This window comes from Brassica oleracea, chromosome C8 (genome assembly GCF_000695525.1).
Source record: "Brassica oleracea var. oleracea cultivar TO1000 chromosome C8, BOL, whole genome shotgun sequence".
Classification (NCBI taxonomy): Eukaryota; Viridiplantae; Streptophyta; class Magnoliopsida; order Brassicales; family Brassicaceae; genus Brassica; species Brassica oleracea.
This window is the reverse complement of record NC_027755.1, coordinates 29635922-29652673: the sequence shown is the minus strand read 5'-3', so window position 1 is coordinate 29652673 and position 16752 is coordinate 29635922. Positions and strand designations below refer to the sequence as shown.

At 33.6% G+C, this 16752-nt stretch overlaps 2 protein-coding genes across 3 annotated transcripts; both read left to right on the top strand.

Annotated features, from left to right (window-relative positions):
- Positions 1-843: 843 nt before the first annotated feature.
- LOC106310585 (exocyst complex component EXO70B1-like) lies at positions 844-2778 on the top strand. Its single transcript, XM_013747815.1, has one exon. It carries the CDS (start codon positions 901-903, stop codon positions 2776-2778), a length of 1878 nt encoding a protein of 625 aa, XP_013603269.1. The 5' UTR covers positions 844-900.
- Positions 2779-3489: 711 nt separating this feature from the next.
- On the top strand, positions 3490-10023 carry LOC106310545 (chalcone--flavonone isomerase-like). Of its 2 annotated transcripts, XM_013747777.1 has the most exons (7): positions 3490-3732; positions 3808-3969; positions 4263-4442; positions 4561-4688; positions 4938-5141; positions 5230-5326; positions 9910-10023. In XM_013747777.1, the coding sequence occupies exons 1-7, from the start codon at positions 3594-3596 to the stop codon at positions 9912-9914; spliced, it is 915 nt and encodes a 304-aa protein (XP_013603231.1). In that variant the 5' UTR covers positions 3490-3593; the 3' UTR covers positions 9915-10023. The 2 variants fall into 2 exon arrangements, with proteins under 2 accessions (XP_013603231.1, XP_013603230.1); XM_013747776.1 differs by lacking the exon at positions 9910-10023 and having other exon boundaries at positions 5230-5462.
- The last annotated feature ends 6729 nt before the right edge of the window (positions 10024-16752 follow it).

The following is a 16752-nucleotide window of genomic DNA, read 5'->3' as shown; positions in this document are numbered from 1 at the left end:
AAAGCAGCTTTAATTAAAATCGTAACATTGTATGTGTGTACATATAACATGTCAGCTTGAAAATGAAAGTTAAGCTAATAAGCCAAAATTGAATCTCTGAGTAGGCTGAGCTACCAATAACTTGATATTTTAATCGACTTTGACACTATTTGCTACTCTATTTTTAGTTTGAATTTAAGAGAAATACCGTTTAATATAATCCCAAAATAGCGATAAGAGAAAGGGCTTTTAATTTGTTAACGAAAAAGGTAAGTTGTTAACCACATTTTGTAAGGGCGTGCTAACAAATTTTAACGAAAAAGTTATTAACTGAAATGCAGATTAAAAAATTCAGACTGATAGAAAGAAAAATGAAATGCAGACACGCGTTTTTAAGAAGAGTATGCTATAAGAACATTCTTTATTAGACAAACCCTAAATATCTAAATCTAGAAGCTGGACATTTTCAAACCTTTATGTAATATACTAGAACACCTCCATTTTCCACCCAAAACAAAATCGATCAAGGATTATAATTTACTAATCAAGACAACGAGTGATGCAATAACAAGTCAATTAAACAATTTTAAATATTATGTACAATTTATTAGTTATAATCTGACAAGATGAAATAGTCAAACACTTTTAGTCCTTAGACGTGTTAAGCAAAAACATTTTATTTATTTTTTACCTGTCCTGTAATGATCTAATCTAAAATTAAGGCTTACTTATACATCAAAGTCAATGGTTCTCTTTGGTCTAAGTCTAAATTCACAGGTAAGCAAATCCTCAGCTCAAGACCAATTTCTCTCTCTATATAACTGTTAAAAAAACATATCTTTCTCATAAAATAGAAGAGTATAAGCCAAGTTAACACCATCAAACATTCAAGAAGAACAGAACACAGATCTCTCATCTTCGATGGAGCAAAAGTCAAAGTTTTCTTTCTTCTCTTCCTCATCCCCCAAGTCTCTTCCTTCATCTCCTCACTCATTCACCTCCTCCCCAGCTTCTCCTCTTCACCAGGTCTTCACTCAGTCCACCATGGACGAAGCCATAGCGAGAGCAGAAGCCATAATCAAGAAATGGGACCCTAACACGCCTTCCTTCACCAAGATCGTCTCTCTGTTCAACCACAGCAGAAAAGAAGCCAAGGAGTTCATCAAATGCGTCCGTGACTTGCGCAAAGCTATGCACTTCCTTGTCTCGCAAGACTCTCAATCTCCAAAGCTTGCCCTAGCACAAACCCTAATGCAAATCGCCATGACAAGGCTTGAAAAAGAGTTTTTCCAGATATTATCTTCCAACAGAGACAAGCTTGATCCTGAATCAGTCTCCGGTCAACCCTCAACGTCAACCAACTCCGAGTTTGAAGATGATTATGATGAAGATGATGACGATGAGATGAAGAAAGCTAATGAGTCCATCACTAAAGTTGAGAAAGCTTCAGCTGTGGTGATGTCTGACCTAAAGGCTATAGCAGAGTGTATGATCAGTTGCGGATATGGTAAAGAGTGTATAAAGATCTACAAGAGGATCAGAAAATCTATAGTAGATGAAGGGCTGAGCTTGCTTGGGATAGAAACTTACAAAAGCTCAAGGCTTCACAGAACAGACTGGGTCACGCTCGACCATATGATCAAGAACTGGATCAAAGCTGCAAAGATTGGCGTCATTACTCTCTTCCGTGGAGAGAAGCTTCTATGTGATCATGTCTTCTCTGCTTCCAACTCAACGAGAGAGTCATGCTTCTACGAGATAGCAAACGAAGCAGCCACTAACCTATTCAAGTTCCCTGAGTTTGTAGCTAAAGAGAAGAAGTCTCATGAGAGGATCTTCTCTTTAATGGATCTCCAAGCTGCCATCTCTAATCTCTGGCAAGACATACAGATGATCTTCCACTATGATTCGGTAGCTGGTGTGAAGTCTCAGGCGCTCATGTCACTTCAGAAGCTAAAGGTTTCAATCCATAATGCTCTCACTGACTTTGAATCAACGGTTCATAGAGATTCAACCAAAGCTCTTACACCTGGAGGAGGGATCCATAAGCTGACAAGATCAACAATGAGTTTCATCTCTTCCTTGTCTGAACACAGCTCTGTCTTGTCTGAAATCCTTACAGACCATCCACTACCAAGAAACACTAGGTTACTTGAGTCTTACGTCATAATGTTAGAAGAGGAAGAGCACAATCATGCCCTCTCGGTCCATTTCGCTTGGCTCATCCTTGTCTTGCTATGCAAGCTAGACACCAAAGCAGAACATTACAAGGATGTTTCACTATCCTACCTCTTCATTGCAAACAACCTTCACTTCATCATTGAAACGGTACGTTCGTCTGATCACCTCAGACCCCTCCTTGGAGAAGATTGGATCACTAAGCACGACGATAAACTCAGCGCTTACGCTGCTAACTATGAGATATCAGCATGGTCCTATGTATACATGTCACTACCCGAGGAACCAACAGAGCTATCACCAGAGGAGGCCAAAATATACTTCAGAAGGTTTCACTCGGCGTTTGAGGAAGCATACATGAAACAATCATCACGAGTTGTGCCAGATGCTAAGCTTAGGGATGAGCTGAAGGTTTCGATAGCAAAGAAACTTGTACCAGAGTACAGAGAGTTTTACAACAAGTACTTACCAATGCTTGGTCAAGAGAGGAACATTGAGATGCTGGTGAGGTTCAAGCCAGATAACTTGGAGAATTACATCTCTGATCTGTTCCATGGAATTCCAATACTTGCTTCATCTTCTTCTACATCATGGATGTCACTTGGGCGTGTTTCAAGCTGAGACTTTGAGGCTGAGAGACTTGTGTGTTGCATTGTGCTTGTGTCTAAAGTCTATGTACATTGGAAAATGTAGATGGAAAAATAACATTTGAGATTATTTACTCTTAAAAAAAAAAGACGAGTAGTGTCTTAAAACCTAAGCTATTAATCTGGTAATGAATTTGATTCAGGGAACATACAGACATGAAGTCAAGTACTTCATCTTACAGAACAAAAAGCATTAGAAATCAGACAGACCATACAATAAACAGAACGTGCTGAATAAGAAAACAATGGACAATGGTGAATAGTCACTCGGATGCATCTATCATCAACATGAAAAGGGTGTGCTCCAATCAGAGCATCGTATTGACATGTTGTGCAAAGTAACATCTGTAAAACAAAACACAACAACAAGAAAGCAAACTAAGCAACAGACAAGGTTAATAGCTTGAACATCGTGAACAAAGACATTTAATCTGACCTAGAAACCGTGATGCCACTGCTTTGTCTGGGGATGCCTAGAAACAAGGGGAATATATTACTCTTTATTTTACAAAACTAATAAAACATAAACTAATTGGTTACTAATAAACCGCATTAACAAGACCCGTGTGAAATGAGCTCTAAAGTTTTGACCACCATACTGATCTTCCATTCAAACATTTAAGGGACAGAAGCGCGTAACGCCACATGCTAACTAACACTTGTAATCCTAACCTAACTTTTTTTGGCTATCTACCTCTCTCTTTATAATCACCCAACCCGAGAAAGCTTTTTCATTATTATCATCAAACATCATCATCATCAAAACATTCAAACCTAAACCCCAAAGTCATGTTTGATCAAATCATCATTTCTTCCGGCGTTCAGTCACCGTTACCCTCCGTCACGAATCTTCAAGTTGATTCCGTTAACTTTCCACCGTCCGTCATCTCACCGGCTTCCTCCAATCGACTCTTCCTCGCTGGCGCAGGTTCGAAAATACTTAAAAGCACTTTCCTCCTCCGTTTATTTATTTTATTTTATGTGTTATTGCTAACGTACGCAGGTGTGCAAGGTTTGGATATCCAAGGAGAGTTTGTGATCTCCACCGTCATCGGAGTTTACCTAGATCCTAACGCCGTAGGGAGCCTTACCTCTTTCGGTTGGGGATGCAAAACGACAGAGGAGTTAACGGAATCCGTCAATTTCTTCCGTCATATCGTCACAGGTGCTTCCTCACACCACTTACTTTACTGACACGTTATTTAAAAGTGTTTTAAGTCAAAGGGTTTCTACTTTCTTTTGACCGTCTAAATTAATTAACTTTTTGTTTATTTTTTATAGATTTTTGATAATATTTTACATTGTATTCTCAGTTTTTGTTTAGACATTTTGCAGATATAAGGAGATTTCTGATTTTTTATAAACAATTAATTCTATATTTTTGATGGTATATATTTTGTGGTGTATAAGGGAAACACATTATCTTACAGTTTTTATGATTGTTTTGCTCTTAATTAGGTTCTTTTGAGAAATTCATTAAGGTGACGATGAAACTGCCGTTAACGGGACAGCAATATTCGGAGAAAGTAACAGAGAACTGTGAGGCAATTTGGGAATCGTTAGGGATAAACTCAAACTCTGACATAAGCTGTGGTCCTCCTCCCAGTGCAAAACTTCGTTTTAACAAGATCACTAAAAGTAATTTGTAAAAAAAAAAACTAAATCTATTTTTTTTAAAACTTAAACTCTAACTAAAATTATTTTGGAACCAACTCTAACTAAAATTTTTAAATTTCTTTTGGCCCTTGTGCAAAAGCATTTGGTCCATCTCGGCACTATTCTAGGGGTCAAGCTGTGAAAAGATTCCTGGAAATCTTCAAGCCCAAAAAGTTCCCTCCTGGTGCTTTCATCCTCTTCGCTATCTCCCCTAAAGGCTCTCTTACGGTACTTGATGCCTTCTTAACTTTTTATAACGTTGACTTGCGTTACGTTTTCATGTTATGATATGGGTTTGTTTTTCAAATAGAATCATACCTTTTGAGTATAGCAAATGTCAGAGGCAAATGTAATGTGCGATGCAATAATATTAAGTTGGAAAAAATAAGATAATAATATTAAGTTGGATCGTAGTACAAACATGATAGCTTTGAAAGCTTTATGACATCTCTTTGGTGTGAACTAAAATGTTTGCAGGTTGCGTTTTCGAGTGATGATGGCATTCCTAAAAGAGGAAACACAGCGATCGAGAATAAGTTTTTGGCAGAGGCAGTTCTTGAATCAATCATTGGAAAGAACGGTGTGTCTCCTGGGGCTAGGCTGAGTGTAGCTGAGAGATTAGCTCAGGTGATGAAGAATGAAGGCCGGGCTGAGACATTAATATTGGCCGACAAAAAATTCGTAAGTTTTTTTTATATATATAGGCCCCAAACTGTGGGTAAAAAATATAAAAGTTTTTAAAAAGTGTTTATGTCCCTCAAATTCTCAGATGAAAAATAACGAGGTCAAAGAAGATGCAACAAAGGCAAAGACTGATCAAGAGGAAGCGAACGATCTCTCCCTCGGAGATAAATTGGCTGAAGAAAATGTTGGATAAGCTTGAATAATACTTGTGATGAAAGTTTCCTTTTCTATGTTGTGTTTATCTTAAGGATTAGGAAATATAATGGGAATAGGAAATTGTTAGTCCCTATATATATGAATGCATATTGTGATGCATATAGTGTGACTTTATGATTTGTGATTGATTGAATAAGAGAAAGACTTCTTATTATTGAGTTTGTGATTCTATATTTGGTATCAGAGCATAATAAGCACCTCAACAATCTTACACAGCCATGGCCGACGTCAAAGAAGATATCGCGACGACCAAAGAAACCGGCCCAGCCACCATCAAATTTCCGATGCTAACTTCCTCGAACTACACGGTCTGGTCCATGAGAATGAAGATAGCGCTTAAAGTTAGTGAAGTTTGGGAAGCTATAGAACCTGGAGCTAAGGATGAAAAGAAGAATAACATGGCCATCGCATACCTATTTCAGTCCATACCGGAGGCCTTGATCTTACAAGTAGACGACTTAGATACAGCAAAGGCAGTATGGGATGCGAAAAAGGCACGATATGTTGGAGCTGAGAGGGTAAAAGAAGCTAGGTTACCAACTTTGATGGCGGATTTCGATAGACTCAAGATGAAAGATGAAGATACAATCGATACCTTCGTTGGCAAGATATCCGAAATTTCCTCTAAATCTGCTTCTTTGGGAGAGATGATAGAAGAACCAAAGCTTGTTAAGAAATTCTTAAAGAGCTTGCCAAGAAAAAAATTTATTCATATTGTAGCTTCGCTTGAGCAAGTTCTTGACCTTAACTCAACGAGCTTTGAGGACATTGTAGGACGACTTAAGGCGTACGAAGAAAGAGTCACTGAAGAGGAGGAAGAAACCGATGATAGCTCCGGGAAGCTAATATATGCTAACTCAGACTCAAGCGGCGAAACTTGCGGCTACAATAACCGTGGTCGAGGACGCAGCGGTCGATCAAACTGGAGAGGAAGAGGCCGCGGTCGCACAACATTCCTACAACAACGAGAAGCGTATAGACAAGGACGTGGTGGAGATCTCTCTCATATCACTTGCTTTAAGTGTGATAAAACTGGACATTACGCCACAGACTGTCCCGATAAAGCTCTAAAGCTTCAAGAAACTGTAGAGAAGAAAGATGATGATACACACGAAGCGGATACCCTCATGATGAATGAAGTAGTTTACTTAAACGAGAAGAAGGTAGATCCAAAGAAGTTTGAAGCTGATACAGATACGATAGATGTGTGGTATCTTGATAATGGAGCCAGTAACCACATGAGTGGTAATCGTATGTTCTTCTGCGAACTAGATGACACTATCACTGGGAAAGTACGTTTTGGCGATGATTCCAGGATTGACATAATGGGTAAAGGTTCCATTCGATTTATCAACAAAGGAGGCGTGAAAAAGATGTTAAATAACGTCTACTACATACCGGCTCTTCGAAGTAATATTGTTAGCTTGGGTCAAGCTACTGAAGTGGGTTGTGAAGTTCGAATGAAAGAAGACGTTCTAACTTTATTCGATCATGAAGGACAGTTGATGATCAAGACTACAAGGACAAAGAATCGATTATATAAGGTTACACTACAGGTTGATAAAATGCAGCAGTGTCTTCAGGTTAAGAGCCTTGGAGACGGAAACTTATGGCATGCGCGCTTGGGACATATCAACAAAGATACAATGAGAATGATGGCTAGCAAGGAGTATGTCGAGGGATTACCGAACATCAAACGCGACACAGAAGCTTGTGTATCTTGTCTGCGCGGGAAACAAACACGAAAACCGTTCCCACAAGCAACGAGCTATCGAGCTTCATCACTTCTTGAACTCGTACATGCGGATCTTTGTGGACCTATCTCCCCGACGACACCAGCACTCAACAGATACGTCTTTGTTCTTATTGACGATCACTCTCGCTATATGTGGACAGTACTATTAAAAGTCAAAAGTGAAGCCTTTGAGAAATTTAACCGCTTCAAGAACCTTGTGGAGCAAGAAACACATACTAAGTTAAAGTGTTTTCGAACAGATAGGGGGGGTGAGTTCACATCCAACGAATTCCAAACCTACTGCGAGAAACATGGTGTTAAGCGACATATGACTGCACCATATTCACCTCAGCAAAACGGTGTAGTTGAGCGACGCAATCGAACACTCTTGGAGATGACTAGAAGTATCCTAAAACATATGGACATGCCGAATCATCTCTGGGGAGAAGCCATACGACATGCAACCTATCTGATTAATAGGGTTACAACGAGGTCCTTGGAAGGACAAACTCCGTACGAAGTGATGAAAGGAAGAAAACCAAACCTGTCTCACCTAAGAGTGTTCGGGTGCGTGTGCTACGCAAGGACAGAAACGGTTGGAAGAAAGAAGCTCGACGATAGATCCAGAGTTCTGGTCCATCTCGGAACAGAGCCGGGGTCTAAAGCATACCGACTACTTGATCCCCTGAGCTTGAGAATTGTCATAAGTCGTGATGTTGTGTTCGAAGAAGCAATGCGATGGAGATGGAGTGATAAAAGTGTGACAACGAGACTCGATAATGAGGGCTTTGAGCTCACCGTGAAAGGCTTGGGCCAAGATGATCATGAACTCGAAGCTTCATCTGATACAGATGATGATAATCACGACAATAATGATTATCATGAAGCTCTTGATAATCATGATGATGAAAATCAAGTTGGGGGTGGCGATGAAAACGACTTTCAGCCAAGACGATCAACGAGGGTTTCTAACAAACCAACCTACCTCGATGACTATGTTCTGCTCGCAGAACTTGAGGGTGAGCAGTTGTTGATGATCATAAATGAGGAACCATGGAGTTTCAGCGATGCTAAGGAACTAAAAGTTTGGGTTGATGCTTGCAAAGATGAGATCGTATCTATTGAAAAAAATAAAACTTGGGATCTCGTGGAACTACCTACAGGAATCAAACCTATCGGCCTTAAGTGGATGTTCAAGATCAAACGTAATGCTAATGGAACAATAAGTAAGTATAAGGCACGATTAGTAGCCAAAGGTTACGTTCAACGGCATGGTGTGGATTATGAAGAAGTATTTGCTCCGGTGGCTCGCATTGAAACTATTAGGATGATCATTGCTTTGGCTGGATCACACGGTTGGAAAATACACCACCTTGATGTAAAAACCGCTTTCTTGCACGGAGAACTAAAGGAAGAGGTTTATGTTACTCAACCAGAGGGTTTCATCGTTGATAGACAAGAACACAAGGTTTACAAGCTTAAGAAAGCTCTCTACGGTCTACGACAAGCACCAAGAGCTTGGAATATAAAGCTTAATGAGATATTGCGCAGCTTGCGGTTCACAAGATGCTCGAAAGAGCCCTCGCTCTATCGGAAGGAAGAAAGTCGAGAATTTCTTGTCGTGGTGGTCTATGTTGATGACCTGCTGGTTACTGGTACCTCCCTTGATGTGATACTTGAATTCAAACGAGAGATGGCTACAAAGTTTGAGATGAGTGACCTCGGAAGGTTGACATACTATTTGGGTATTGAGGTTATACAATATGAAGGAGGAATCTTACTCAAACAAGATAGGTATGCTCGCAAAATACTCGAAGAAACTGGCATGAGCTCATGCAATCCGACTCACGTACCATTGGAGTTAAATGCGATGTTCTCCAAAGCTCCTAAGGAGGAGAAGGCTGATGCAAAAGAGTATCGTCGGAGCATTGGGTGCCTACGCTACCTGCTACATACGCGACCAGATTTATCATATAGCGTTGGGGTTTTGAGCAGATATATGCACGAACCTAAAGCCTCTCATGCAGCAGCTATGAAACAGATCCTTAGGTATCTACGAGGAACTTGTTCTCTTGGGCTTCACTACTCACGACAAAGTGGAGCTAAGCTGGTAGGTTATAGTGACAGCTCCCACAATGTGGACACAGACGACGGCAAAAGCACTTCAGGACACATATTCTATCTTGGGGAGAGTCCCATTACATGGAGCTCAACGAAGCAGGAGATAGTAGCTTTGTCGTCATGCGAGGCTGAATTTATGGCTGCAACTGAGGCAGCAAAGCAGGCTATCTGGCTTCAGGAGTTGCTAAGTGAAGCCGTTGGAAGCGAAAGTAAACCGGTGGTCATCATGGTTGATAACAAGTCTGCTTTTGCACTTACAAAGAACCCAGTGTTCCATGGAAGAAGTAAACACATACACAGGAGGTTTCATTTCATAAGAGAGTGTGTCGAAAAAGAACAAGTCGAAGTTGAACATGTCCCGGGTAGTGAACAGAAAGCTGATATCCTTACAAAGTCGCTTGGAAGAATAAAGTTTAAGGAAATGAGAAAGCTTATTGGAGTACAAGATGTGAGTGAAGATGGCATCAAGCTTAAGAGGGAGAATGTTGGATAAGCTTGAATAATACTTGTGATGAAAGTTTCATTTTCTATGTTGTGTTTATCTTAAGGATTAGGAAATATAATGGGAATAAGAAATTGTTAGTCCCTATATATATGAATGCATATTGTGATGCATATAGTGTGACTTTATGATTTGTGATTGATTGAATAAGAGAAGGACTTCTTATTATTGAGTTTGTGATTCTATAGAAAACTGACCCTCTGGGAGATTTTTCTTGGTTTGTGAGGGCTTTATGTTTCTATGCTTAATAACGTTATGTTTAGTTCTCATCGCATGTTTTACAATCTGCTTCTATTCATAAAAAGCATTAAATAATCACATGGAGTTGATTCAAAAATATCAAACGTATCAACAGTGCCGGTCTGGAGTTTCCGGACGCCTAAAGCGCATTACAAAAATGATGACCTTTAATAAAGAAAAATTTTATTTACATTTTTCTAAACTAAACAAAAACCAAAATTATTCTTTGTAGGATGCTGAAATTTCGTTAAAAACCTAATAGATTGATCTATTATATTGCTAAAATAGTAATTTTAAAAGTGTTTCTTTATTTTACAAGTTACCAGAGTCCAGAGAATATCTTTGGTTCATACTACACCAATTTGTTTTTTATCTAGTAAATTTCATAGGCTTTAAAAAACAATAAATTTCATATCTGTTCGTATAGGTTTACAAAATACAGACAAAATAATTGGGAGTAAACGACACTGATTAGAAAAGGAAACTAGACTTTTGTTTTGTTTTTAAGTTGATTTGTTTTATTTATTTAACTATCACTAAAACTTTCACTAAATGAATCAGATTCTTTCATTTATAGTAAGAAAAAAAAAGAGTAAAACTAGAGATCAGATTCTTTCATTTATAGTAAGACAAAAAAGAGAGTAAAACTACAGATTCGAACCTGCGTCCTTGAAATATAAGTAGAAAATTTCAAACCACCCGACCAAAGATAACTGACTGGTATTATTTGGCGCCCTTAACTATTATACATATTTTGGCGCCTAAAGCTATAGCTTTATGGACTTTAGTCCAGGGCTCTGCGTATCAAAAATGTATTATCAGCTGATCTTGCTTCTAGGGAATAAAGATAATGCCGAGCAAAACCGGATTACATGTCCAAGGCTAAAACCTATACGAATACTGGACCGATCCAAATATTTTCAATTGGGTCGAGATGCATATTTTTGGCCCATTACACATGAGACACAGAAAACCGGACCTTTCCAAAGCCTTGTCCAATTTTTAACCTTAATTTAACATTAACTTAACGTGGTATTACCAGATTTTTGCCACTATATTTTCAAATAATTTTTTAACCTTCATTATAGATAAAACTGTCTTATCTTATATATTAAAATATAAGTCATCACTTCTTTCATGTGTGATTTTTTTAATTTAGACCATCACTTAGAAATCTTATTAAAGGTATTTTATTAATACTAATAATACATAGAATCTTTAAAATATTTTCATCATAATATCTTTTGATATCTTTTCATTTTAAATATAAATATAATTATTTTAAAATTCAAAAAATCTGTTTTGAAAGATTTTTACAAGACTTTATTTTCGAAATTATATTTAAATATTTTCACTAATTTTGAAATTAGTTTGAAATATTATTATACATTAGTGTATTCAGTTGTCGTTTATAAAATGAAAAATAAAAAATTATATATTATTTTATCTATTATATAATCATAATTAATCATATTAAAAGAAAATTATTATATTGAGCTAAATATAATAAAATTTTATTAAATTTATATATTTTATTTTCTTAAGTATAAAATATTTATTTTCAAAAATAAAATTAAATACGTTGGTAAGATGGGTTAACATTAGCAAACTATATAATACATGTATAAAAATTAACATGTATTTCTTTAAAGCTAATAATATAACATCTTTGTAACTACTTTAATCATAATATATTTTCATTTTAAATATAATATATATTTATATATTATATTTTAGAAATTGTAATAAATCTGTGTAAAAAATATTTTAACAATAATTTAATATATTTAAGTTATCGTTTATAAAATGAAAAATAAATAAATTATATCCTATTTTATCTACTTTATAGTCATGATCATGTTAAAATATAATTATTATACTTAAATAAATATGATAAAATTATATTCAATTGATAAATTTATAAATTTTATTTTTCATAAATATAAACTATTTATTTTAAAAATACAATATGATGATAGAATGGCTAAAAATTAGCAAACTATATAATACAACATATCTTCGACTTTTGTATATACAATAATATATTAAAAATGAATAAGCATAAAAAAATATTGGTAAAAAGAAATCTAGCTTTGAAAGGCGGGTCAGAATTTAGCATAAATTAAATACAAAATAATTTTCAAATATGTTTTCTCATGAATATATTAATTTTCTTAATAACCAAATGCAAATACAATAAGATAAATATATAATAAGAAGTAAAAAATACATACGGTTTTAGACAATTGATTAATTATAACATGTAAATTATAAAATTATTGCATTTGAAATATTTATATAAACATTTTAGTATATGATTAACGTTAAAAATATATACCACTTATGTTTTAAAACAATAATTTATGTATAGAAAAGTGAAAACAAACATCCGCACGGTTGCGCGGATGAAAATCTAGTTATAATTAGAGCAAACACATCTACTTACCTAAGTTTCCTAAATGTTCAAAACCAAACTATTTAAACGATATATACATAATCTTCTATTTATGATAATATAGTTATGTTAATGTAAATAATATATACTATAACGTTTTTTAAGAGCTTCCTATTTTTTGAAAAATAAAAGAAAAGTATCAGCTGGAATAAAGTAAAAAATAACTGGAAAAATCATATCATCACCAAACCAGATTGGAATAGTGTAAAACCTAAAACCGATGCATATTGACAAATGGAAACCTAGCGCTGATAAGCCCCAAATTAAAATGAGAAATCAGTTTTCAACAATGAATTGAACGATCTGATCTAAATACAAAAAAAAAACAATTAGAAAGACAACCACTATCATTTAACACGAAGGAGAGACGCCAAAATTTGAGAAAACGAAAAAGAAGCGTAGAGATAAAAAGAGCAAACATAATTTGTTGGCTTCATCGTTTTGGAATCAGTGGATAGATTGACCTGGGTCGCATCCTCCAACCGACTGATTTTCCCACAGCTGGAGAAATCTTAGCAAAAATTTAGATTGACGTTTTCAAAACAAGATGTGAGCTCCCACCGAGAACACATCAACATATTTTTGAAGCATGACCACCCCACTACATCACTTCTCATTAGTACGAAAATTCTAATGTCACGCCGTTAACCCGGAGAGGCCCAAACCATTATAGATCTAATAATATAACAAAATGCAATATTTTATTTTAATAAAACATAAACTAATTAGTTACCATTAAAATGCATTATTTACTCTAGTGAAATTAAAAAAAAAACTCTAAAGTTTCGGTAGCCACCATGGGGGAAAACGACCAATTTCTTCATAAACTTGTCACTTGCTGACTTTTTATACACAAACGTTTAAAATCTTAGATCAAGTTTAAAAATATCAAGAACTAATACAAATTTAGATCTTAAACATAAACTATTGAAATGTGGTCAATTAATATATAACCGAAACCTTTATTTTGATATGTGTGCTGATGATGGCCGTCATATATTAATAAATTGATTTAGTTTAGTTTAGAACTGAACCAGTTTTATTTATGGGAGAATTTGGTGTATATACAAAACACAAAGGGAAATGAAGAATATACCGGTGATTTTGACATAATTAAGTCGATGACAATTAGCCCAATAAATGTTCGGTTTTTGCCCTTTTTAAGTACAAGTTTCCGGTCACGTAGAGCGAAGCGGGATGACGTATGTGTTTCACATGGTATAGTCATCTCTTCAGTGTTTCAGATGGTATATACATGTATAGCTGCATACTATTTACTAGAAGATATTTTACATAAGACACGCTACAGTTCTAATAATCGCATACAGTTTCACGGTATTCAGTAAAAATATGTGGAAATTAGTTGATACAAGTATTCCATTTTCACCAAATCACGTGCTTAAATTCCATGGTATGGACATGAGTGGCCTATAAACTATTTACCATCAAATCATCAGCAGAAGGTAACGTCACCAATTTATTTACCACATGCAGAAAAAGACAACACACTTGTCAAACATAATGGAAAACAAATATACAGTATAGTAATTAACTTCAAATAGAACATAATCCTATAGATAATGCAAATATGATATAGATGTAACACAACATACGTAAAGAATGAACCACCGAACCCTCCTATACCCAAACCCCTACTTAGTAAATCTAAACCCTAGGTAGGATCCTGTAAACCCAAATACAATCTATAAATTACATTTGAAATCTCATTTACTTGTTCAATAAATAATACCTAGTATGGATCTTATATAAAATAGTATATAAATATATGTTCTATTTACGTTAGTTGAGCATCATACGTAAAATAGTATAAAAAGAAATAAGAGCATTTGTTGATGAAAATAACATCTTCGAACTACACATGTTCCTAACATTCAAACATAACATCTTCTAGCATTAGAACAAAACAAATTTTATATCCCAAGAAAATACAAAAAATGACATAGAAGAGAAACAAAACCGATTGTTTAATTTAAAGGAAATAATATACAAATACGTGAAAACATAATACTGTATATTAAATAGTATAGTAACTTTACATAGAAAGTTACAGTACTAAACAAAATATACTATACTATAGTTTTTTTATACCCAATATAGTATAGTCTATGAACTCATCTACTTCTCTTTTCAGAAGTAATGACACTCATTCGCCAGCTCACTGTCATTATTACTTACTACCATATATTGTTGGCAAGCTATCTTCTTCATCTCTTATTCTTTTTCTGATCAGTTGATCTGCATCCAGTTCATCATCGTTAACCCTCACCACCACTAGATCTGAATAATAGTTGAAATCAGCCTGATGCAATCATATTTCCAGTTTTGCTTACAAAAGCAAAACCATAATAAAAAAAATCAAAAATATGTTTGCGAGAATCAAAAATTTGAGAGGAGAAAAAAATTAATGGAAGGAAAGAGAAAAAAAAACACAAAACGGTTGCATCGGTGACTCTAAGAGGATATTTTGGCAAATAAGATAGAAAATATGTTGAATATCATGGTCAACTTATTTTTTAGTTAGATGGTGAATTATAATTTTTTTGTTTGTTATACGGTGCAATTTCTCTTTATTTATTTTGAATCAATTATATAGGAATGACGTCCTTTTGGTGTTTAACTTAAAACTAGATCTCGATCCGCGCAACCGCGCGGATTTTTGTTTTTATTTATTTTTATATAAATATTTTATTTTCAATTCTAAATTGGTATATATTATAATATATGTGTCTATCAATTTTTAAAACATAATAAGTTTATGGTATATTTTTTTCATTGAATAGATTGTTTTAAACTTTCACATGTATTTGTATCTTCTTATATATATATATATATATTCGGATTATTATTTCATTATTAAAATTGTAACTATATATATAAAGATTAGCAAAATATTGTTTTATTGTCATATTCAAAAATATTGTAACATTTCACAAATTTAGAAAGTTTTTAAAAAATTAAAACTTTTGCTTCATAGATTTATATTATTGAGTAAATAATTAAACATTTAGTTTTTGTTTAATTTTTAAAATAAACTATATAGTTTAAAATTTGTTTTCATTGGTTTAAGTTAGTAAAGATTAATCATTGTTAGATAATATGATTTTTGTTATTTACAAAAAAAATCTTTATAATTTTAAAAGTTAACATCGACAAATATTTAAATATTTAACATATAAAGGTATTGTATTATAACATTAAATTATATCTATTTAATTTATAATATCTATAAATCCAATGGATCATTTATTCTTTAAATCAAATTATTGATAGCCCAATAAAAAAATTTGGTAGGTCCAAAATTTAAATGATAAGATTAGAAATTAAATGTAACATGACTTTCTAGGAACATGTCCATTAGGTCTATTTTTTAAAAAATCATACATGAATCAAGATTGTGACTTATGTTTTAATATATAATTTATATTTATGAAAATAAAACTTATAAATTTATCAATTTAATATACTTTTACCATATTTATTTAAGTATAATAATTGTACATGATCATGACTATAAAGTAGATATAATAGGACATAATTTATTTATTTTTCATTTTATAAACGATAACTTAAAACACATTAAGTTATTGTTAAAATATTTTTACACAGATTTATTAGAATTTTTAAAATATAATATATAAATATGTATTATGTTTAAAATAAAAATATATTATGATTAAAGTAGTTGCAAAGATTTTATATTATTAGCTTAAAAACAATACATGTTAATTTTTATACATCTATTATATAGTTTGCTAAAGTTAACTCATCTTACCAACATATTAGATTTCATTTTTGAACATAAATATTCTATACTTACGAAAATAAAATATATAAATTTATAAATTTAGTATAATTTTATTATATTTAGCTCAATATAATAATTTTTTTAATATGATTGATTATGATTATATAATAGATAAAATATTAAAGAATTTTTAATTTTTCATTTGATAAACGATAGCTTAATATATTAACATATAATAATGTTTCAAACTAATTTCAAAATTAGTGAAAATATTTAAATATAATTTTGAAAATGAAGATCTTGTACAAATCTTTTAAAACTGATTTGTTAGAATTTTAAAATAAATATATTTATATTTAAAATGAAAAAATATCAAAAGATATTATGGTTAAAATATTTTAAAGATCTTATGTATTATTAGTCTTAATAAAATACATTTGATAAGATTTTTAAGTGATGGTCTAAATTAAAAAATCACACATGAAAGAAGTCATGATTTCTATTTTAATATATACTAGATACGGACCCGCGCTATGCGCGGATATTATTTGGACAAATTACTCTAATTATTTT